Source organism: Phaethon lepturus, unplaced genomic scaffold, assembly GCF_000687285.1.
Source record: "Phaethon lepturus isolate BGI_N335 unplaced genomic scaffold, ASM68728v1 scaffold13740, whole genome shotgun sequence".
NCBI classification, from domain to species: Eukaryota; Metazoa; Chordata; class Aves; order Phaethontiformes; family Phaethontidae; genus Phaethon; species Phaethon lepturus.
In genome coordinates, this window is record NW_010512676.1 from 8,462 (window position 1) to 32,691 (window position 24,230).

At 38.7% G+C, this 24,230-nt stretch overlaps 1 protein-coding gene across 1 annotated transcript; it reads right to left on the reverse strand.

Annotated features, from left to right (window-relative positions):
- Positions 1-902: 902 nt before the first annotated feature.
- WARS2 (tryptophanyl tRNA synthetase 2, mitochondrial) lies at positions 903-21,591 on the reverse strand. The gene is made up of 5 exons (XM_010287711.1): positions 21,337-21,591; positions 7,966-8,046; positions 6,135-6,220; positions 3,408-3,526; positions 903-1,351 (listed from the first exon to the last, which is right to left on the reverse strand). Exons 1-5 carry the CDS (start codon positions 21,589-21,591, stop codon positions 903-905), a joined length of 990 nt encoding a protein of 329 aa, XP_010286013.1.
- Between the last annotated feature and the right edge of the window lie 2,639 nt (positions 21,592-24,230).

The following is a 24,230-nucleotide window of genomic DNA, read 5'->3' on the forward strand; positions in this document are numbered from 1 at the left end:
CAACCTAAGATTTCTCTCACACAGGATTACACCCTGCACATTTTCTAAAGGAATCTTAGACCTGATGCTGAACAGAAAATCCTGGAGCTCCCTGCTAAAAAAAACAGCAGGTGGAACAGGAGCAGCTGAAGCACGTGTTGTTTCTCACTGAAGCACCTTAGACCTGACCAAGCAGGATGGCACAGGTAGCAGAAGTAAAATTCAAGTCTACTCTCTGGATTCTTTGGAGTGACTATCAAGAGGCCATCTAGTACAGTAGTCACTGTGACTTTTAGAGTATGGATATCCATATCCATAAGACACACTGACTCACTTTCACACAAACTAGATGCAGATACAAAATTACACTGAGTTTGAAGATGCGATAGGGAAAGGCAGTAGGTTCTCTCTTCATCACCCTGAGCATTTTGATTTGTAAGCCTGTGCTTAGTTATTCTGGTTATCCAAGAACACGCTCAACTACCATATCAAAGCTGAATAACCACCAACTGGGATTAACTGTCCATCTGTAACAAGATCACATGCACAGCTAAGGATATTCTTGAGAAGATTACAAATCTTTCTGCTGGATTCTGATCATCTTGCCTATACCTCAGCTTCTTGCAGTGGTCAATGGAAAAACCCAAAACCTCATTTGGGCAACCCTATATTCTGCTTTTGTGGGATTTCTTCATGAATTGTGATTGTTTCTGCCCTCCCTCTTTGACTATCCGCACAAGCTCAATGCTGGTCCCACTGGAAACATTTGGCTTTGTGCACATTTTTTAATGCAAACACCTTCAATGTTCTACTTGGATTTTCCAGGAAAAAAGTTTTTGTTTCAAATTAAAATGATTAAGAAGATACAAAAAACAAAATGTCTGTCCCAGGAAACAAAAGTCCTTGCAACTACTCAGGAGTTTCTACTGAAATCCCACCAGTCGCCTTATTTCTTGATAGATGGGGGCTGCCAGTTCTTTGGCTTTCTCTGCTCCATCCTCTAAAACCTTTATTAGATGGGATTTGTCTTCCTGGAGTTTCTTGATTTCTTTCCTGATAGGTGCAAATTTTTGAATGACTGACTCTGCTACCACCATTTTGTAGTGAGCAGTGTCGAGACCAGCAGATTGGTGCAGCACTTCTTTGATGCTAAGCCCCGTTACTGCAGCATGAATGGACACCAGATTGGAGACACCAGGGCGACCGGCTGGGTCGTAGGTCACCTCAGAGGTAAAGTCAGTCATAGCTTTGCGGAATTTCAGCACAATTTCATCAGGGCTGTCCACAATATTAACGGTAGCTAATTTCTGTGGATCTGACTTGGACATCTTCACTGTTGGATCTCTGAGGGACTTTATTTTCTTTGTTGTACCTTAAAAAAAAAAAAGGGAGGGATAATTATGAGCACACACAGATAATGGTTTCTTATGACAGTTGCTAAGAACAATTTGTAGCAGCATGACAAAGTTATCTGTTTATCCTTACTTAAAAATGAGTTGTGAGGACAATCGCATATACTCCTATTTAGTCCTTATGCCTTTCCTGTCCTTCTAAGACACTGTTCTTCTCCCATAAACTAAATGAAAACCTGCTCCATTTCTCTCCTCCTCACCAAGCAGAAACTTCTGCTGGGACACTTCCTAATATTTTCTATGGTTACATGCTGATCTTCTCTAAAAACTCTCTCTTCCCTTGTATTCCAGGCACTGGGGACAAGTTACCCAGAAAGCACAGACCACACATTACTGAAAGGTTCTGTAACAGTGGAGAAACAGATTAAATCCACTGGTAAAAAAGGAATCCCAGAACAGAACATTTAATCTCCTTGCTTTAGGAAAATCTTTCACCCAAAATCTCTTGGTAATTCTCCTAAATATCAATAAAGACAGTTATTAAAAGTTCCCTAACTGAACACTAACCAACTCCATTAGAGGGAAAGCACTGTTCAGGTAAGAGAGGTGTGGGTATTGTACAAACTACTAAGATATATACGTGTACATGAAATAGAATAGTAGCATTAGGGGAATATTGCAAAGTACTTTCTTTAACAGCATAAACGCAAACTGTTTTAGTCTTTCACCAAGAACATGATTCGTGGAGTACACAAAGTACCACTGATCTAGAAAGTACTCACACCAATTGTTTTTAGACACCTAATACATTACCTGCATGCTCCTTATAGACAACCTATGTACTCAGTGAAGGGATAAGTGTTCTTCTGGGGTAAAATTCAGACTTCCCCAGAAAGTGCTCTGTTTTGAATCACCTTTTGGTCTGTCTGTTTTCTGTACATTTGAAGGAGTCCAGGTAATCTAACTGCCTATTGCCAGTGAGTCTGAATAGGTCTCTACCTCCTCCATTCATCTAGGATATTTCATTGGTTTGCATGTACTTGTGCACTTACGAAGGTATGCATTTCATGAGGAAAATGTCAATTCCACCCCCCCTTAAAATTGAGCTTTTTATTTCCTGGGAAACAGTCTTGCCTGCACCATAGGCTATATTCAGCTCCTCATTACAGTGCTTAGTATTTAGTTTTTCATTAGAAACTGCAGACCTTGCAATACCTAGTATTCTCTAAGCTCCACTCTGGGATATAACACCATTTTTGTCACTAAGGCTTGAAAATTGAGAAAGGTTTATTACTGCCTGTCTTTTCTAAGGTGAGAGCTCCTTGCCCTTTTAAGGGCGAAGGTCTCTGCTGTGCATTCCTCTACATTACTTACAACAAAGATGCAATGCTTCTTCCTCGCCCAATTCTTCACGTTTCTTAACAAACATGCCATTTGCGCCATCTGACTCCTCCTCACCCCCTGGCCTATGACCTTATAGCTCAAAAATGGCTGAGATTTTCCTTATAAGTCTCCCTGAGTCTCAGATCAAAAATGGGAAGTCTAAGCTCTGTAAGAGACCCTTACTGAAGTATGCAAGTATATATTAAACACACTTAAAAGATTTTTGAGCACTGTAACAATAAACCTACAAGCTGTTTAGCACGCTTAATGTAAACATCTACCATTCAGACACTGAAGAATTCTGCTTGCTAGAGGTCTTGTCTTGTTTCTTAACTGTCTCCTGAATGAGCAACATGGAGCAGAGACCCTACTCTTAAAAGGTCCAATACTTGAAGAGCAAGGCTGACTGGCAGCAGCAGAGTGCATCTGGCCTCCTGGACTAGAATACCAGACGTCGCATACATTCCTCTACCGGGGATTTGTAAAGCCTTATGTCTATCTTGGGAGTTCAATTTCACAGCCTGTAGTCTCTTGTTGTCAGTTTTTGATTTTCCACTCCCTTAGCATGAGTTGCTCCCTTTTCTTGGTCCCTGAAACTATTTCCACAATATTTAAATCCATCTTCAACCTTGAAGTACAGTTAAGGGGGGGAAAAAAAAAACAAAACAAACCCAAACCACAAAACCAGCTCACTTAAAATGGCTTTGGGCACAGGAAAGAATTCTCCGTATTTCTTGTTGAAATGTTGTGCTATATCTTGGGATAGTTCCAGGTGCAGGACTTGATCTTCTCCAACAGGAACATGTGTTGACCTTTTATTAAAAGACAGATACAGGAAACTCAGTAAAGCTCTCTGGTTCTGCTGAAATGATACTCAAGACTGTCACAGCTTCTGCCATGACTGAGGGCCACATCGAGCCAAACACTCAGTCCCAGCTAGATATAGGTGTTGTGGGAACAAGATCCCAAACTGACTGTATTCCAGGATGAGTCTGCTTTTTCTGCTGAACTGAAACACATCTCCAAAGGCAAAAATAGCCCTTCATGAAAACATACATGGTAAATATATCAATAAGAGCACATCATTAAACTCAGCCCAAAGAAAGGTTTTTGTAGTATCTCCTTCTGTCTCTTTAGAGATCAAAGAGCATGTGTTACAGCATGCAAACAAAGTAAGAAAGATCTGCAAGGCATAAAGCGCAAGCACCTTGCTTTGTCAAATCTCAGGAAAACATAACTGTTGTTGATAAGTTAGTACTGTAGATTTATCAAGGGAAGAAAGAAGAGAGTGGTTCTTCCTCATGGGTCATCATTATTTAAATATCATGTGGGCAAGTGCCTCTACTGCCACAAGTGTTAGCATTCATAGATTAGAACTGTTAGGATCAAAGGATCATTTGATCTTCTGTATTGAACTCAATAGCTTGAATGCAGCTCTGGAGGAAAACACAGTCTGCATCAGAGGACATGAGGAGGTGAAGAATCCATTACTTCCCCTGGTGATTCTTTCCCACAGTTAATCATACTTGCTAAAAATGTATGATTCTTGACTTGAAGCCTTGCCAGCTTCTGATTACTCTCCCCTCCCCCAGCAGATTTTTTTTCTAAGGCTTGTGGGTTATTCAGCTCTGCATCCTGGATATGTTCCAGTGTAAGAAAGTTCACTATGCATCTTTTAAGTTCCCAGAAAATTTCAGTTCAACACGGTACTCCTTCCTTCCTTCCGATTCTGAATTACTGGGCTGACATCCAGGAATCATTTTGTCCACCTTTATTCCCCACGAAACAGTCAGCAAGGCAACCTAAAAACAGTTACAGTAGCCAATAGGAAATCACAGTGGCCTATAAACTAACAGAAAGAAAATCAGTTACCATGATCAATATACTTTAAGCGGGTCAAAAGAAGTGTTTCCATATGCCAAAATGGTTCCATTTTCACAAAGTTTGCCACTAAACAGAAAACATATTGTCTTTATAAATGCCTCTGCATGATTCTTTGCCTTTTTCCTTGCTGTTTTTTTAATATTTCTGTCCTGATGCTATTTTTATTCCTTAGTGTCATATATTCACCTTCTGTCCATTTTCCTGTCTCTCTGATCCTTGGTTCATCTGAATTAGTACTGTTTCGCCCCCTCCTTCAGCTCTTAATTCTTCTTCATGACTGCCATTCCCTTCCTGTGTTTCCATTTCTCCCCGATTCTTGTTCCCTATATTATGTCACATTAAAACATTTCTTATTAAAGATATTATGTCAAATTTCTTCAAAGAGATAGTGTTTCTCTTTTACTTCTTTGTTTTGTGCTCTGTCTGGATAGCCTGCTGTTAATACACATGGTAGCAAACAAATCACAGGCTGCACTAATGAATGATGACTCACATGATCTTATTAGAAATGGGAAAGATGTACATAGTTGAGCTCAATCAAAACAAGGTGATTTCTGATAAAGTTGTCTAAATTTCACCCTTAAACACCGCTTGACAATCAAGTAAGACTCATTGCTTAGAAGATTATTTTAATGTTCAAATTAATTCTGACTTTTGCTTCCCATTATTTCTAGTTAAAATTCAAGTGAATTAGAAATATCATCTACTGGTCTTCTAACATTACTGTTTTCCCTTAGGATTAAATTTCTCTACATAGATTTTTCTAGGTTAACAACTTGCCAGTCTCAGTTACTCTGTCCTCCTAAAGTCCCTGCCCTCATAGTTCTGTATTACTTCTCTATCCCAACAAATACCCACAACTTCAGAACAATTCCACAAAGTACATACGCTCAGAACATAAAAACAATTAATACATGGTGCATTGTCTTTGACATTTACTTATTGTTTAAAACATTAAATACAACCAGTCACGACAATGCACTAGAAGTTCTATCAGCTAGGCTACAAACTCAGGCACGCTCAGTCACCAGTCCCTCAGTAGCATGTATTTCCATTGCAGCACATAGTACACCACAGAGAAAATTCAACTAGCCCAGGTACCACAAGGTGAAGTAAATGATTCATTTTTTCATCAGTATCAACAGGCCTACACAGAATCCCACACTAATATGGGTATACTATATGCAGCCAGCTTAAGTATCTCTACACTGCATAAAATAAAGTATAACTACTTAAAAAATATATGTGTGCATGTGAACATGTAATACGTATAATTAAACATCAATGTGTTATAATTCCCTAAGAATTGTTCTGAAGTGACCAGCTTTTTCTCTTTACAGTGCTGTCAGTTGCTTTCAAACCAGTCTATATTTCAGGCAGCCACTTGAGAGGCAAAAAAGCTGTCATCCATTTCCAATCTTCTGATCTAATCACACCCAGCTCCCCCACTTAGTAAGTTAGCCTGTTGACCTGATGAACATTCATTCTAATGCAGCTGATCGGACATTGCCCATAGGCTCACATTCTGCCTCTTACTTGTACAGCAAAATATCTGCTGCTTGAAGCACAGGATAAGTCAACAAACCAACGGTTCCTTCGTTATTCTGGCTGGCATGCTTCATCTGTTTGCAAGAGAAAAACAGAGAGGAATCACCCTTTTGGCTAACGTTATTCAAAGTCTATGATTTTAATAAATTAGAATTCTGACTAATTTGAGTAACTTATTGTGTAACTCTAGAGAAAAGCGTGCCATGCAAAATCCACTCCTTGTGGATACACACATGCCATTTAATGTCCTATATTTATTAATTTCCCTATTATGATATTGAAGTGGGGAGAAAACATAGGCTTGTGTTTTCTTTCTGTTTGTAATCTTACTAATGGAAATTATTACAAATACAAAACAATCAGGCTGGGTTATTACAGTTATTATTGATACTCCCCTTCTTTATAAATAGCATTTTCATCAGTAAATTTTTGAAACACTTTATGGTAAGATATAAAAAGGCATTAATACCTGTGATTCACAGAAAATAGATTAAGACATAGTGATCACACACAGTCACCAGGAGAGTCAGCGACAGCTAGGAGGAGAACCCAGAACTACAGAGTCAGAGTCCAGTGTTCTTTCCATTAGTTCACGCTGCTCCCAACAATCCACCCACTGTCCTGAAGTCGTTTACCGCTCTAGGATATGGATTATTTAAACCAAGGTAGTCAGGCTACAGATACTCATTCTGTTCTAGCAATGGCTTATCTACTTTTAGCTTTTAACAATAAATACAATTAAAATCCTGAAAAATCTTGATTATTTCATTAAGGCTATTCAAATATCTTTAGATTTTTCTCACCCTCTTATACAGATTCTGTCTTCTGTCTACATCTCTAAGTGCCTAGGGTTCAGGGGACCTAATTTGCAAAGTCTAGCACCTGTAACACCTATCTGTAGATTTGGAAAGTCAATCCAGTCAAAGCTGGATTTAAGAGCTTAACTTTAGAACCTCAGGTTTGAAAAGGTTGGCTTTAATCTATGCCATGCATTAACGCTGGTTGCTGTATTTAAGTTTTACTGTTTTTATTTAATTAAGAAGAAAAACAGGAAAAAAGAAAACATCTGGAGGTATTTAAGACTGCTCTGAACTCTGCAAGCAGAACTGCTCTTAAGATTTTTTTTTTTTCCTTTTTTGATACTTCTCTCTCCTGCCTTTTGGTCTTCCTGCTTACTAGATGCCAAATACAATATAAGGAAATTAAATGCAAGAATCCAGTTGATGCAGTCATGCTGATGCAGTACCAAGATTAAGAAGATGAACACTTGAAACTTGTAAAGGCAAACATTTAAGGTGCACTAACTTTACCACTCAGTACATTTTTAATATTTATAATTTCTATACTTCTCTTCCAACATATGCTTCTTTTGCACCCTCTTCCATAAAATCTACAGGACAGCCACTCTTCACAGTGGAAAAAGAAAAGCTGTTTATGGAACTCCTTAACCAGCAAGGCGTAAGGCTTCCACTGTGATATTTTGTAGTTGTTTTGCATTATTAAATAAGCATTGAAATAACTCCAAGCATTCTAGCAAAATCAGTTTAACAACACTGAACAACCCTCCTATTTAGTACAGTTTCTGCAAGTCTCTGCCAAAAATATTATCCTGTACCTTCCAGCAGAAAAACCTTCACTGGAAACAACAGACCTGGAAAGACACATTTTCCTCCTTCCACCATAGGACTAGAGAATTACTTAAACGTAAAGCAAGGATAACCAAGGTACAGTTGGTGCTTCACAGATAACAAGTATTTCAAGGACAGCAGTTCTACTGAATTCCCATACGTTTCCTTTCAATTTGTGAAACTGTCCGTACCTTCCACTGGGGCAAGCGTAGCAGACGTGGTACATTAGTTAAGCACCCAAGAATCCATGCAAGTTCTGCATGCTCAGGAACCTGGAAGTACAAAGTCAGAATCTGTTTTAATCTTCTACATTTATATACATATTTTCTTAACATCAATACAGATAAACAGTATCAGAGATCAGAAAATAATTAATTTTTGTAAATTATTTTTTCAGTAAGGTCAAGTGACAAGCTAATGGAAAGTTCTGGACACCACATGGATTGAACATTCAAGCAGCATAGCAAGGTCCTTGATCCTATCCACTCGTATTCTAAAAAAGAAAGAAAATGCTTTAGCAATAACTGAGTTGAATGTACATGTAAACTAATCAACTGCTGGCCACTGTACATTAATAGCTACAAGACCTCCTTGCCTTTCTCATTTCCAGTGCCAATAAGTTACCCAAACTTCATTTCTGCTACATCAGTGCCCTGAATGCACTCATTTCCCTTAATTGCCCTCATCAGCCTCATCTGAGCACTCCATCCACACCCTCTTTCTATGGCCCCAGGAGCCTCATTTAAGCTCAGGCCAGACTGCTCATAGTCCTTGCCTGAGCTACATTACACTGCAGCATGTCTGGCAGTCTAATAAAGCACAGGTCCTTCACAGAAGCCTGAGATAACTAATGGCCAGGGAAGAAGAAGAGCTGGGCTGCTCCACGCTCTGTGGCTGCAGACAGCTATAAGCCAGGCAGGAACAGTCACCTCCCTGACCAGGACAATGTCCTGCAGTATTTATCAGGGCAGGCGTAGTGATGGTGACAGTCTGGTGACCATCAGACATAGCAAGGTAATTAGTCCCATCCGAGATCAATCCAGGAAGCCCAGTGAGAAAATTGGGGCAGGGACAGGATTGAGCACAGGTACACTGTGACATAGCTCAGGTGAAAACTGGGAGCCTGAGCCTAAGTGGAGCTCCTGGAGCACTGGGCAGAAGGTGCATGGGTGGAGGGTCCAGGTGAGGCTTCTTGGGGCTTTGGGTGAACTAAAAGGTCTTAAGGACCCTGACTGGTCTGCAAAACAGGAATAATAGCTGAAGTCAAACTACAGAACAGCCTGAATTGTGGCTTAATTTGTTCCTCAGTTCTTCAATAGTAGCAAAACTAATACTGATCTGCAGGTGAAAGAGAAGTATCAGGCCTCCACATACCCTTTCTACAAGGGTGGTTTGAAAAGATGAGAGAGGAATAAAGATCCCATTTAAGCTCACACAACAAACTCTTCATTTTAACATTCTGGGGAGATTACAGTGATAGTGGAATTTTAATAGTTTCAGAAAGACATCAGGCAGAGTGATTGCCCCCTCCTGCTAAGAGGAAGGCTTTCTACAGGCAGAGACAAGAAATGTGCTGTGCAACAACTTCTGTTGGATGAATCCGTGTTTAGCTTCTTTATATACATTCTTCAGCTTTTCCATTTCAAATATTCATTTTAGGATTAGTAAGAGAGGCAAGCAGTGCTGACACATACGTTGTTTTTTCTCTTTCCTGTCATTTTGTCTGTTATTAGTTAGCTATATACACAATAATCATCAAAAGAAAAAGGTGATCTATGTTCTGTTCCTTTGCTTACATGTTTGATTCACTCTTTTCTGTATTGGCAGGTTTGGAGGTTTAAAAGCATGCTAACCATCTCAAAGATGTTCAAAGCTTCATGCTTGCAACATGATATAATAACCCAGAAGGAAGGCAGTAAAAAGTGTTTGTTAACAACTAAGAATTACTAGCACTGTTAATGGCAATTCTTCGTTGTCACAATTTAAATGTAGTAATTTCCTAGCTAACAGTAATTAGACTATTTCGGTTGCACCTGTTGTATAGAGGTATCTGACCTCAAGACAACAGCTCAGCAGTTAGAGATGAACTATTCCAGGTTGATTCTCATTCCCTTTTTGCCTTTCCCTTTTTCTTCTTTTTTTCTTTTCATTTCCTCATGCTTATTTGACCTGCAATCTTCTGTGCACAAGACAAAGTGCAGCAAGATGCACCAAATGTACCTTCTGCAAGACACAAAGAGTAAACTGAACTTTATAGGAAATACTAAGCTCAAGACCCCTATTTAATTTAGAAGGAATCACCATCTGGTTCAAAGTGGTTTCTCATTCCTTTCTTCTAGTCACGGATAGAGAGGAGATGGTGCTCTGTTGCACTTGTGTTGACAAGGACTCACTTTAAAAGCTATGCAGCCGTTGATCCAGCTCTGTCAGACATTGCTTCCACAGCCAAGACTGCACGTGAGTTTCATTGCATCAGTGGCTTTGACATTACATCAGTTACCGAAACACCAAGTGATCTAAACAGCATTTGTTGAGTTGAATCCACAGTTCTGTGTCCTAGCAAGTTATACTCACTTCTAATCCTCAAACACACACAGTCCTTTCCTAAGTAAGGCTAGAGTGCTGAATACGGTGAAGAAAAAGCCTAATAAAAGCAGGAGAAAATATAAAAAAGTGCACAGAAGGGTAAAGATTCCAGTTGGAAAAAATTTCAGTACTGGAGCCTAATGAGTTAACATTCATCACCCAAATTGCAGTAACTGACTGTATGTTGGTCTGTGAATCAGAAGGTACTAGGCTTAAACCACAAATCATTTGTCAGACTAAATCATGGTTTAAGCTACTGTGTTTTACTTGGCAAGAGAGGCAGGTAATTGCTGCATTTGGTCAGTCACTGTGCATCAGATCAAATGTGATTACTCATTAAGTTACAGTACTCCATCACTTTGATTGGATTACTTTGGATACAAAGAAACTGGAAGAATTGAAGATATATATGATACCAGTAAAATAAAGGCCCAGTTTACTCTTCATTTCTGGCACTGAGCAATACTAATGGATCACAGTTTAGGAGAAGCCATTCTCTCGGGCAAACTCAGTCAGCCTCTTGCTCCGAGTCCATTTAAAATTCTGAGCAAACGTCTTCATTGAACAACCAAAACATAAGAATGTAAGAAATAATATTGTACTGGATCACAACAGAGGTAGCTGCAGCCTACCACTCTGTTTACAGGAGTAGCAACAAGAGATGGCATTTAGGGCGAGAATATGAGCCTATTGCTTCTTACAGTATCTTCCCCTCATACTTCTCCAGCATCCACAATGGTTGTACTAGGGAATATCAGAAGGTATTATCCCTGCTGCAGTCCTGTTAGTACGCACGTTCCCCATTAACGTGTCTAATTCCTTTCTGAACCTGCTAACATTGCCCACTTCACAACTACATGCAGCAACAAGCTCCAGAGGTTCAAACCTGATGTGTAAAGTACTTCCATTTATCCACTAAACTCTTTGTTTACTAGTTTTGAATGCCACCTGTTTATTGTATTGCACAATTTGGTGAACAATTCCACGATCAGTTTATCCAGTGCTTTTCTGATTTTGTAAACTTTGATTGCATCTAAATCTCACCTTTCTCCTCTTTGAATTGAAGCATCCCAGACTTCTAAATTTTTCCTTTTAAGGCAGCTACTCTATCTCCTGTAGTATTAATTCCCCTTCTTTCTATCATCTCTAATTCACTACTTTCTTCTTGAGATGCAGACACTAAAGCTCTACCTGATATTCAAGATATGGGCACACTAAGGTTTTGTATAGTGACATCACCTTTGTCTTCTTCTCAATACCATTCCTGCAGACCTGGTGATGGTGACATACTGTTCGCTTTTTTGAAAATTACTTGTGCTGAGCCAATGATTGCAGAGAATTGCCAATGATGACTCCAAGACTTTTTTGCTGTGTTGTGACTCAGCTCAATACCGTGTACAGGTGGTTTAGATTACTTTTACCTAGATGCTTCACTTTGCATTTAAAATTCTTCTACCACTAATTTGCCTGCCCACTCTGTTTTACGAGTCCTTTTGGAGTTCCTTTCCTTGGCATAGCATTTGACTAATCAGAAGAACTTTGCACTGCCCACAAATTTCTGTTCACTACCTTCTTCAGGTCATGAATGAAGGTGTTGACCAGAACTGCTCCCAGCACAAATCCCCCCCCCGAGGGACATGACCACTGCCATTAAAAAAAAAGTGATCACTATATCCTATTTGGCTTTCAACTCTATCCAGCTGCAAACAAGTAATGAACATTTTCTCCAATACATTAAAAAAAAAAAAGAATTTATATAGAACCATGTCAAAGGCTTTTAAAAAAATTCAAATTCATTATGTTCCTGGGATGCCCATTATCCACATGCTTACTGACACCCTCACAGAGTTCAGCAGTTTAGTGAAATAGGATTTTCCTTTAAAGAAACCATAGCGACTGTCCACAGAGACTGTTTACTCATGCACTCAGTGTCTTATTCTTTGTTGAAGACTCTATCATCCCCATTAAGACGAAAGTCAAAATAATCAGTTTGTAGTTTCTGGGGCCCCATTTAGAGCTCTGCTTGTGTGCTGCCAACATGACTTCAATCTATTATTCCTCTGTCACAGTGACTATTAATGGTGTCAGACTGCACACCTTGGCCACCAGCTCTGCCATTTCACATGTGAGTTTTTTTTCAGACTCCCAGCTTAATGCTATCTGGTGCCTAAACTCTCTTATCTTTACCTAATGGTTTCTGTAAATTTACAATAAACTGACTTAGCTCTTCTGATCTGCTGCGACAAAATGCACAACGTGGCAACCTTCCCAATACCTTCAGCAGCAAAGTCCAACACCAAGAACTGAGCCTTGCTCTTAGGGCCTTAACAACCCTGAGTGTCTCCTGTACTTTGTGCTCACTGATCCCCTAAATGACCTCCTGTTTTTGATGCAAGACCACTTAGTTACCAGCTTAAGAATGTTGTGCTGGGTGCTCCTCAAATTCTTTGTTAGTGCCCTTAATTTTTTGTTTAAAAAAAAAACAAAAACGGGACTTGCAAATTTTATATGCTTTCTTGTTTTTCTAATTTGGGCAAGTTTTCCCTTCTGAAAATCTAATCTTTTCCTATGATTGCATCCTAACTTATGGAACAATGGAAAGGGATTTGCTGGACCAATGTTTTCTTCATGAATGGTGTCACACATTTAACTGTTGCTGGGTTTTTTTTCGTTTGTGTTTTTGTTTTTTGTTGTTTGGTTTTTTTTTAAGCATGACCTCCAGGATAGTTGTAGCTTTCTTGCTTTTTGCTTATTTGTTCCTGATAACTGGACTTCATTTTCACCTAGTTCCCCTTCTTGAAATAGAACATTAATGCATTTTATTTGGTCTGCTCTCTCCAGCCATAATGCCAAACACTGCTATAATGAGGTTGCTACTACTGAGAGCCTTCCACTAAAACATCCTGAACTAGGTCCTGTGCACCACCCAAAAGCAAATGTAGAATGGCATAATTTCTAACAGACTGTAAAACTAGGAAGCATAATTTATTACATCAAAAAATTTTACCTGTATGTCTCATTCTGATAAAGGCTATATGTGGATAGTTGAAGTTTAATACTATTGCTCTCTGTACTGAATTTGCAGCTTCTCTCATCTCATTTAACATCGAAATGGAACAGAGAAAAGATACCTCATCTTTGTATCAATCTGTCAAATGATTTTCAGTTGCCTCCTATTCTGTTAGGCAGCATTTATCATGCCATCACAAGGAAGACCTTTGTCAAAGAAGCATCACTTTTCAAACAATTTTCATTAAAAAGAGTAGGACTGTCAAAGAGGTCTTTTGCTTATTTTTTTATTTTAATTTTTTTTTAAAAGAGTTCACACAAAATCTAACTACAAATCCAAGAAATACAAGTTATATAGAGTTTCAATCAATTAAGGGTATTCTGTGTATATTTGAAATAGTAAAGAACTTAATTTGGTTTGTATTTTAAAATCTGACAACGGGAGTACCCTCCTGTACTTCAGGAGCACCCCACCTTCCCGAAAGAGAACAGATAATAATTAGTTTAGCTCTTCTCTAACGAAGACATCAGTTTCTCAGTAGTGCTCTCTCCCCAAATGTCCCAGTATAAAAATACTACAAAATGCAGAAAAACAGAATTACATCTCCAATGAACAAAACAAACAACCAGTGACAGTTCCTGAACTGTATGTCAAACCAACTTCCAGGAATGTCACAATCATTGGTAACTCTGAAAAACAGCTATCTAATCCAGTAAATCCTTCATGTCAACTTCAGCTACTTTTGTGTCCTGAAAGAATATAACAGCCTGTTTTCAATATAAACATTATTTCCTCAGGAAATATTTTTTGCAGCTTGGCTGAAAATATTTGGAGGACTAACAGTCTTATAAATCCTCTATTTATTGTTTTCCTTACAAAGCCAACTATTTCCCACTTAGCAGTTTTCACAAAAAAAGCTTAACCAGGTCCGTATAGTGAACCCCTCTTTTTAGACAGCCCAAATAATACCCTTTGCTTTTCTCAGTAAAAACATCAAGTTTCTCTCTTTCTTCCTGCTCTGTGCTCTCGCCCACTTTAACACAGTTTTCTTTCCTAATCTGTTACAAGTCTGTAAAAACCATCAACTTTTCTCAAAGGGTCAAGATGGTCATCTCTCTGCTATTACCAACAACAGATTTCCTCCTTCAATTTCCATTGCATTAAGCATCCCCCACAGCCTGGCTTGCTAATCACTAATCAGTTATTTCCAGAACAAACTACTTCACGTTCCTTCCTTGTGGCCCGACAAGCCTGAGTCTACATACTCAGATTCCTTTTATTTTATTTTTTTTAAGCATGCTTATTTAACAGAGGTGAGCACCTCCAAATGATCATGCACAGTTATCTAGAAGGCACAAACATCTCCGTTTCTTCACATGGCTGCACGCCCTGCTCCTCCCTCTTTACAAATAGCTTCTTAATTGTTCACTTGTGTGGCCATTTGATGTTATTAAACTCGGATCACACTGTACACTTGGATCATCTCTGGGGTGTTATATGCTGAAGTACAACCTCAGGGCATCTCCCTGCACATCTGTTACTTTGTCCTTTATCCTAGGTATTCCCTACCATGTTATTGCTGTTATTCCCTGGCCATAGCCACAGTTGATGATATATACATGGAAAACCTATAGCTCCTTTTAGTCCAAATAATTCTAGATGACTTCTTACACTGAGGTATACAGCTGAGGACGACAGCAAGCAATGAGATTCAAGAACAATAACAGAGGGAAAGGCATGGATATCGTGAGCAGATCCTTTAAAGAGGTCTTTTAGAAGAAAGTGTTGCTCACATTCATTTTTCTTAAATAAGAGGTAAGATTTTATTAATGCCTAAGGTTGCAAACAATGTGTTCAAGATACTTGTAATGCATCTCTATATCATACAGCTAGAGAGAATAATGGGGCCATAAACAAGACAAATTAGACTGCTCTTGAATCAAATGCACACTGAACACCCAGTAAGATACTTCTATGACAGAGAATTTGACATTGTAACCCAAATTCCTGTTCAAAGAAACAATTCAAGTGTAGGTGGAGTATGTTCATGGTTACAAAGGAAACATCTGATTTAAAGAACATGTTAACCAATGTATTAATTGAGGTGTGGTTATCTAGCTGTCATTGGTAAATCCAGCAGTATTTACAGCTTTCACTATTATCTTTGAACAATTTAATAACTTATCGTTGTTTATATTTGGCTAAAACTCACAGAAATAAGATGTGACTCTCCTTTACAAAGAGTATGACCAAGAATACCCCTAGTGGAATCAGGTTATACTGGTTATAAACCCAGACAGAGCACAGTAATTTGGCTCAGGCATCCTTTTCCCTCTCTTTATTCATTATGAAATGAACTTTTTCAGAAATATTCTCCTAGTCTAACCCGCAATACTGTTTTGATTAATTAGCTTGGTGTATCCAGAATATTGGTGGAGAGCGGAACATATAACAGCTACATAATAGTAGTATGGAATAAACCAGGTAAATTAAGGACGAAAGAAAAAAAAAAAAATCCTACTGAACCATGACTTTTCTTCCCACTGAGCTTTAGTTATGTCTAGCTCAGTCCTATGGGGGAGAAAAAAGAGAGATGAGAGAAGCAGAATAATTTTCTAAATTGTCACATACTTCCTCTTATGACAGGAAGTTTTCAATGGACCATGCTAAATTAATGAATTCACAGGCTATGATGCAATGGAAGTTTTAAGCCGCTCTGAAAATTGGACAAGAAGTAGCGTGAATTCATTCAAACTCTGCCCAGAAAACAAAGCAGCTGGATATTTCTGGAAAATAATAGCAGTGAAAGAGTTAGTGTACACATTTAAATTGTTGTATTTTGGCTTTTGGAGTTAAGGCTAAGACAAATTGGCAAATTCCCACCTCCCAGAGTTACTGCTTCAATTTGTTTGCATACTGCAGCTGATTATACTAAAAAAATAAATCACCCCATCCAGAAGGCTAAAAACTGCAATTTTCCGCCCAGAAACTGAACATTACGCTGTCCAGAAACTCACAGGACTCCTCAGAGAAGTTTTAGTGCAGCATATCAACCACTGCCTGCTGAATCAACTCTGATGGAATTTTAGTTTCTCTTGGGACATTTAGCATGTGTCTACTACGATAGGTAGGTGGACAGGAAGAACAGCCTAAGACCACATAAAAGCAACAGCAGTTTTGACTGTGAAGCAGATGAGATACAAGATGGTTATGGGTAAGAACTGAAACATGTTATTGTACCCACCAGGAATCAGAGAAAATGGTTTATACCGTAGAAGCTTACCACGTGTGCAGATTGCTTACTGTCTTCCTTAACCCCCCGCCCTGTAGTCCTTTTTGTTTTTAATAAAACATTCTAAGTTTTATGAAAGATGACTGTTACAGCTTTTATCAGTTATGGTACAATTTAAGGAATATATTTGCTCTTTCTTCTAGTATTTTCAGGATATGTTGTATAAGTCATTATTCTGTTACTTCTCTTTTATGCCTGGTACACAAAAGCAGTCACTCAAAGCGTATCTTGACATTATGTTCTCTAAGAGCAAAGAGCATTTCATATATCTTGCAGCTGTGCTCCAAATAAAAATGTGTAATTTTGAAATATGCATTTATTTGTATTCTTACAGAAATTGTCAATCTTCTATGACTTGTCTTCCTACTTAAGAAAATTTAATTAATCAAGCTGTAATGAAAGAGCTTGTCTCACTGGGAGGCCATTCTAGTGTCCAACATATTCCACAGTTGTGTTTTCCTAAGACACTATAATTAAATGTGCTTGTTTATAACCCTCCACCGACAAATGTGGTTCCAAACACTACCTTAAATATTCATCATCATCCTTCTTGCTTCTAAGTGTTTTCAGGTTAACATCACTTGCGCTTTGTACCCACTACTTCTGTAAGCTGGAGTTCAAGTTTGTAAGTGGTAATATAAGTGTGGGAGGTATTTGGTGAACTGCTACGTATGGAGACCAAATATACAGGTGGCCATTAACTTTCTGTTTATGTATGTTATAAAAAACTTTAATTTACAAATGGTAGATTCTGAAGCATATAAACCTGATATTCATTAAACTAGCACTTTCCATTTATAGGTAACTTAGCTGAATACCTGATACATAAGAACAGAGGCCATACATCCTCTAAGCAATACAATAAAAATCAGTCTATGCAAAATTCCTCTCACTTTCATTTCATTTTTCTTGCAAGGCAAAGATATCACTGAAATAAATTCTGGGACTCCAAGACAACTTCATCTGGATCCTTATTGTAGCAGCACCTTTTGGATCTAGTGTAAACATGAAGGGTGTATCTGTTCTCACCACACTTTCTTCCAGCAGTCAATCTGTGATTAATACTGTTCAGCCTTTTGTCTCTTGCTTGTATTGGAAAGGATGATAAAACGTGGGAAAACTCTGGAAGCAGGTATTTCAGATAGCTCTGGATTAGACATATGATCTGCATAAACCCTGCTGTAAATAAAAGCCTACTGACAGTGAAACCCTTACCAAATGCACATGTCTTTCGAGAAACAAAGTAATCAATATTTTTTTCACATATGGCAAACGTATTGCAGAGAGGCAATACAAGCAGCAACAGAAAGAGTAAACCAAACAAATTAAAAAAATAAACAAAAACCCCTCTTCAGCAATTCTAGACCATTCTTGCCCAAGTTAATCCACAGGAAGTAAGAGGACACAGGAGTATTTACAATAGCGATGGCATGAGCAATTCCTTTAATGGGAGCTTACCATCACTAGCATACTTTTGCAGTGCAAAAATTTCATTCTACTATATGCTGCTACAGAATCAGTGTGCCACCAGTCATTAGTTGTAGCTGGTTTTAGTGATTCTTATTTCATAATAATTTCATTGCATGGTGTTTGTTTTAAAAAACTGAGCAGAAGTGTTAAGCAGAAGTAACTGCTGTAGCACTTCTGTGATCTATAGATTTGGTAATTTTCAAGATAGAATTGATAATACAGCAATAACTGTAGCATGCTAACATACTGAGAACTCATTTATCAGTTTGATCTGGTCTTGAAAAAGAGAAAGCTACTTTTGCCCATAAACAAATACCTAAACCAGTTCTCTATCTGCAGCTGGATTTTCACTGCTTTCCTGAGGACCTCTGGAAGTACAACCTATTTCAGTATACAATCAGTTTCGGTCACTTTGCTTTAAAGCTCAGCCAAATGTTTGTAAACAAAATTGTAGCTTTTTAGACCGCCCTTGGAGACTGCTACGGTGGCTGAAAAGGAGAAGCCAGCCCCTTTTTTGAAAATAGAGCAATTACCAATCCAAGATCAAGCAATAAACTTTCTTGGTTAGCAATAACTGCAATTCATCTTACACCTTTGTTTTTAGGAACAATCATCTCAATATTATGACATTCCATAACGTACTATTTCATTATCATACTAAAACAATAAACACATTAGCAAGGTTCCTGTCTCCTTTCCTTGCATCAAGAGCTACACACATATATTCCTTTTAATTGCTTCCAGAGAAACGTCTGGTCCTGTCAATGCAACTGTAACAGACCATAGTGCATCCCTGGGTATACCTGACCACTACATACAGCTTGAATAGACTTGTTTTTGGGAAGTCAACATTACTGAAACAGTCTGGATTCACAAACAACTGTAATAGACCTCTTCTGCTTGCAGTGTGACAAGGAGCTTACAAAAATCTGCTAGAATCAGCCACTTCTGAAAGTTGTATTGATACATGTGTGATAAGTATTAGTAAGAATATGGTTCAAGAGATCAGACACCACCCACAGAAAGAACATACTTAATGGTTTAGATTGAATAAGAAGAAAAAACATTATATCTGGACAGATAAGGACACACAGAAAAATTAAGATAAGAGGTGGTCTATTTAACAGAGGCCAACCTAACCAGAGTAACATAAACCAGAATCATCTTCGGTGGAAGCTTTTGTTTGATAAAGACATTTTTCAAGTCTAGCTATCTAAAGTTTTCATTGGTTGTTGACAGTTCTGTAGAAGCATCACTTACAGTCCTTCATTTCTTGAGCCTGTTACTTTCTCTTTGGGGACTCAATCACTGCATTATTATATTGTGAAAGATAAAACATGCTTTCTGTGGCTGACTGCAATGTAAGATTCTCACTGGTAATCTGCTGGCTTCAAGAGAAGGCTGTGTGTTGGCTTTAGCAAAACCTGGAATAGCAGTAGTTTAGCTTTTAGACTCGTAAGAACATGAGAAAAGCAACACTGGAACAGATCAAATATCCATCTCTGACAACAATCAACAGAAAAGAGCGTTAAGTACAGAAAAGCATAGACATTGTCCCAGTTGTGGTTGCAGCACTTCCTGCACAGGTGGCACCTCAGGTATAACAGTCCTCAACACATTTTTCAGATTAATTTGTCAAGTCCTTTTTTGAATTCATACACCTTTCAGCATGCGCTCTATCCTGTCCCAAGGAGTTCTGTAACCTAATTGTGGACTTCATGAAATGCCGCACTGTTTTGCTTGTGCTGAATCTACCAGGTGTTAACTTATTTTGATACCTGTTAGTTCATGTTCTTCAGTGGATAAAACAGTTGCTCCCCATTTATTTTCTCCACTTCACTTGCAGTTTTATAAACCTTTACTTTATTCCTCTCTAACCATAACCTGCAACTCATCTCTTTTTTAGGCTGAGGAGTCCTCTCTGTGTATCTAGTCACTGATCCTGTGTTGTAACAGACCGAATTGTTCAGTTGCTTAAAAACAAGAAAAAACAAAACTCCAGACAGGTTTTGACTGCATCACTGGCTCACATTAAGATTATTCCAGTTAATGTCAGTCTCAATGTGAATGAAGTTAAGTCAAAGTAGAGCCAAATTAAAAGCCAAGATGGTAACTTATTTAAAAGAATTTAAAAAATTTGAACAAAGGATAAACTAATTTAAACATACATTCACTGGAATTCTGAGCTAATCTATTTAGATTTTTTTTAATACAGAGGAAAAGTGAAGCAGGAAGTGCATCTGTCTTCATTATTTCAATAGCCACCAGGGATATGAAGCTGTGATTGTCATTTGCAGTTTGACAACCACAGGAAACTCTGCCTGTAAAGAACGATGTTCAAAGGAGGAATGCAATACCATGATTTCATCTCTCACTGATAAAATTTAGACTCTGTGCACATCACCTTTGCAGTTCTGTTCCAAGTCGGACATCCGTTTAAATATGTCTTCACAAGAGCAGAAGCTATGACACATCTGCCTCTGTGGGAAATTACAGAAGTTTGCCAGTTTAAAGTCAGTTAAAGAAAGTTAATCAGGCAAGAAACTAAGTTGTGTTCCAGGCAAATGCAGCATGTGATACACTAGGCTGACATAAGCCAGGTAGAAAGTTAAACCTAAGTTAAAACGGGTTTAACTTAGGGTGGTCAGGAGAAGCAGCAAATATTTCACATACCAGATCAGGTGGATAAAGGTGCATATGAAAAGGAGGTTACAGTGAAGAAGGGAAAAAAAATCTCAGAGAAGACAGAACGCCCTGGTTATTACGATGGAACTGACACAAAACTTACCATCCCAATCATCTGTTGGAGATACTGTGCAGCTGCCAGATTAAGCAGTAGGTGCTGATACAAAACCATAGGAGCACGTTTTACTTGCCTTTATGGTTGCACAGATGTTTACACATTTATGAGTTAACCTTTTGTAACTAAAGTGAGACTTAATGAGCTAAATTAATGCTCTCCCAACAGGTCTTTTTGGTATATTACTCATAACCCACACAAGTTCTTAGATCTGCCTGGGAACTCAATCATGACTTCAGCCACTTCAAAACAGCACCAAGAGACAAGTTTGAAATCCAACCTTGCTAACATTTGTACCACCGACACAAAGACGATAAAGTAGTTCAGTAATGCTCTGCTCATTCATTAACATGACTGGAAAGCCACTTAATGAAAAACAAATCTAATATAACAGGAGCACTAACCAGCGACTGTCGGAACAGGAAACACTTCTTTGGGTCAATACCACAGGCAAGGACAGCAGCAGTGGTGTCCAGTATGTTCTGGCGCAGGACAGCTGGCTCCTTGGGCATGGTGAGAGAGTGCATGTCCATAATGCTATATAGCACTGAGCTGCACTCCTCCTGCAGGTTCACCCAGTTCTGAATGGCTCCAAGGTAGTTACCCAGATGAGGCGTCCCAGTTGGCTGAATACCAGAGAAAATCCGATCCATGACCATATTCTGTTACAAAGCATTGGTAAAATTAACATATGCTTTTTTTTACATAGTCTTTTACATTTTAAAGTCATTAATGAGGTGTCACTTATGCCTATCTCTTTTCTCCTCTTGTCAGTGTATTAATGTATAAATTACCTCAGGATTGACTAAAAATAATTGCAGTAAGTCCATCAAAATACTCTATCTTACTGCAGAGGGACAGACAACTAGTGTAGTTTTAAGCTGTCAGGCTGCATGTACAAACATAGCTGTAAACAAGATCAGTGAAAACTAGATCTCAGAAACAAAGTGGAAGATTCTTTCACCCTTTTTTGTGCCACAGCTGTATGTTTCTTTTTCGTACATTATGCACTCTGATACAGAAACTTGGGATCATAGCATAGAGATATTCAAACATTTTTGTTGTAAACACAGGCAATATCCAAGCAGATTTGCCGTCTTAACTCCCATGAACACTGAAGTCTTATTTTTCTAGCTGCAAAGAATATTTTGAGCAGTTCCTGAAAGAAACCTAGTCCTTGACCCAAAGGTCAAAGAATAATGAAAGAGATTATCAAAGTTCTAAAACTACCCATCTTGGCAGCAGTACAGTTTCTAAAAGAGATCTACAAAGAAATATTGCTACAGCTCAAGATCACACCTGGAATACTGTGGATGCATCAGTACCAGTAAACTGTCAACATCTGAAGAGAGTTCACAGAGAAGCAGCAAAAAATGATTAAGAAGCTGAGATTGTGAGAAAAGATTAAAAAGCTTAAAACATGTATAGCTTGGCTAAGTGACAGTTACCATCCTGTAAAGTTTGTTTTCCTGCATCCCAGCCCTCCATGTGACCATTTTCTCACTGCGCCAAGCTGTCAGCATATGATCAATTACCTCCTCGACCTTTCCAAAGAATTCCACCATATTCAGAAAGTAACTCAGCAATGTTTTATGTGAAAATGCTTGTTATGTGCCAAGTTGTAAGAGCATGCGAGACTGCTTGACTTATAAATGAGGGTCCCACCAACCTGAGCAGGGAGTCCCAGTCACAAAGCTGCACAATACAAACCCTCAGACTCTGTTGTGCAGCAGGAACATCAACTTTGTTATGCCTCTGGCTGCATGATTTTTTCCTGCTAAATTTTATAAGCAACATCTATAAAGTAGAGAGAATTTATTTACTGATGTAGTGAATCTTGATGTAGATTACTGATGTAGTGAATCTCTTACAAACGTATGGGGGAGAAAAAAAATAATAAAGTCATACAACTACGAAGCCACACAAAATGGCAGTAAATGTCAAGGCCAAGTACCGTTATTTTTAACTATTAAAAAAGGACTTCAAATTGACTTGTTTGACTCAGACTCAGAAAAATTACTGAGAAAGTGTTTCCAAGTGGAATGGGACTTTTGTTCTTTAAACATGATCTATAGTTCAGAAAAGCCTAGCCCATTTCCATAAAAATTTGCTAAAAATTCTCTTGTCTTTCAAAATAAGCCTGTTTTTCAGATCAAGACAATTTTCTTATCCAATGTTTTAGTGTTTGTGCTGACAGGTAAGAGCAGGTTTGGGCTAGCAGCATGCTAATTTTTCCTGCTCACATAAATGTCTATACTTGTAAGTCCACGTGGTAACCCCCTCACCCCTGCTTGACTTCTAGGTATATTCTTGAATTAGTTTCTAAGTGCTCTTGGAGAACCTCCAGCCAGCAGCTGCAAGGTAGTCACTGCAATGAAAAGCACACCATTTCCTCTAACAGCACCTCTAACTTCCAGTTCTTGTGCTCCAGTTCTTGACCACCTGTGCCTCTTTTCTCCATTATACAAAAATGGAATTATGCTACTCAATTCCTTGTTTGCCATTTGATCACTTGTTTTTCTAGGAACCTACATCAGAGCACTCATGACCACTTGCAGAAGCCCCTCACGTCCCTCTAAGCATCTGGCCCAAGGACTGCAGCCAGCTTTCTGTTAACACTGAGAAAGGGCCAGGTGCTCACCTAGAGAAGGAGGCATATAGAATCCCAACATAGATAAATTTAAACACAGTTTAAATTAAATTCTCTCTACAAGAGAAACTTGGGATTCACTAGGCTTCAGAGCTGTGTTTCTATTAGTAAGGTCACGGAGCAGTTGCTAGGCAGTGCAACAGGTACTTCACAGGCCTAACATTTGCCTTGCTTCCCATGTTCCTGCTCTTCACCAAGAGAATAAGAGATGAAGAAGAAAACACGGCTATGAACAGATGATCACTAAGATGGTGTTCTGCCCCTACAGGGCTCCCAGGAAAGCTGGTTGTTTGTCAGAGCACATTTCCTCTTCTCATCCCCCTGTCTCCCCTCACTCAGTTCAAATCCTGATGCTCCCTCCCACAATTATTTCTCCCCACAGTGCTTCCTCCTTTCCAGTGCCCATTTATATGCCTGTTTAACCACCCTTTTCTACACAGGCTATAGCTTCTTACTTAAAGCCCTACTCTCCATTTTCTTATCAGGTAGTTTCATCCTCCCCGTGTTCCTGTATTCTTTTCTTTCTCCACTTGTGCTTCCCCACTCCCTGCTTCCCAGAAGAGCTCTTGCATGGTTCATGAAGAAAGTAAGGAGGCACAGAGTATGCTATATGGTAAGGAAGCTATTACTGCCTTGACTCCAGTGACT

Bases quoted from the DNA above. Each gene is read 5' to 3' on its own strand.
- WARS2 (XM_010287711.1), bottom strand. From the start codon at position 21,591: ATGGTCATGGATCGGATTTTCTCTGGTATTCAGCCAACTGGGACGCCT. The intron at 8,047-21,336 runs GTTAGTGCTCCT...TTGTACTTCCAG, and splicing joins TCCTGTTCCGACAGTCGCTG to GTTCCTGAGCATGCAGAACT. The intron at 3,527-6,134 runs GTAAGAGGCAGA...TTTTAATAAAAG, and splicing joins GCAGATATTTTGCTGTACAA to GTCAACACATGTTCCTGTTG.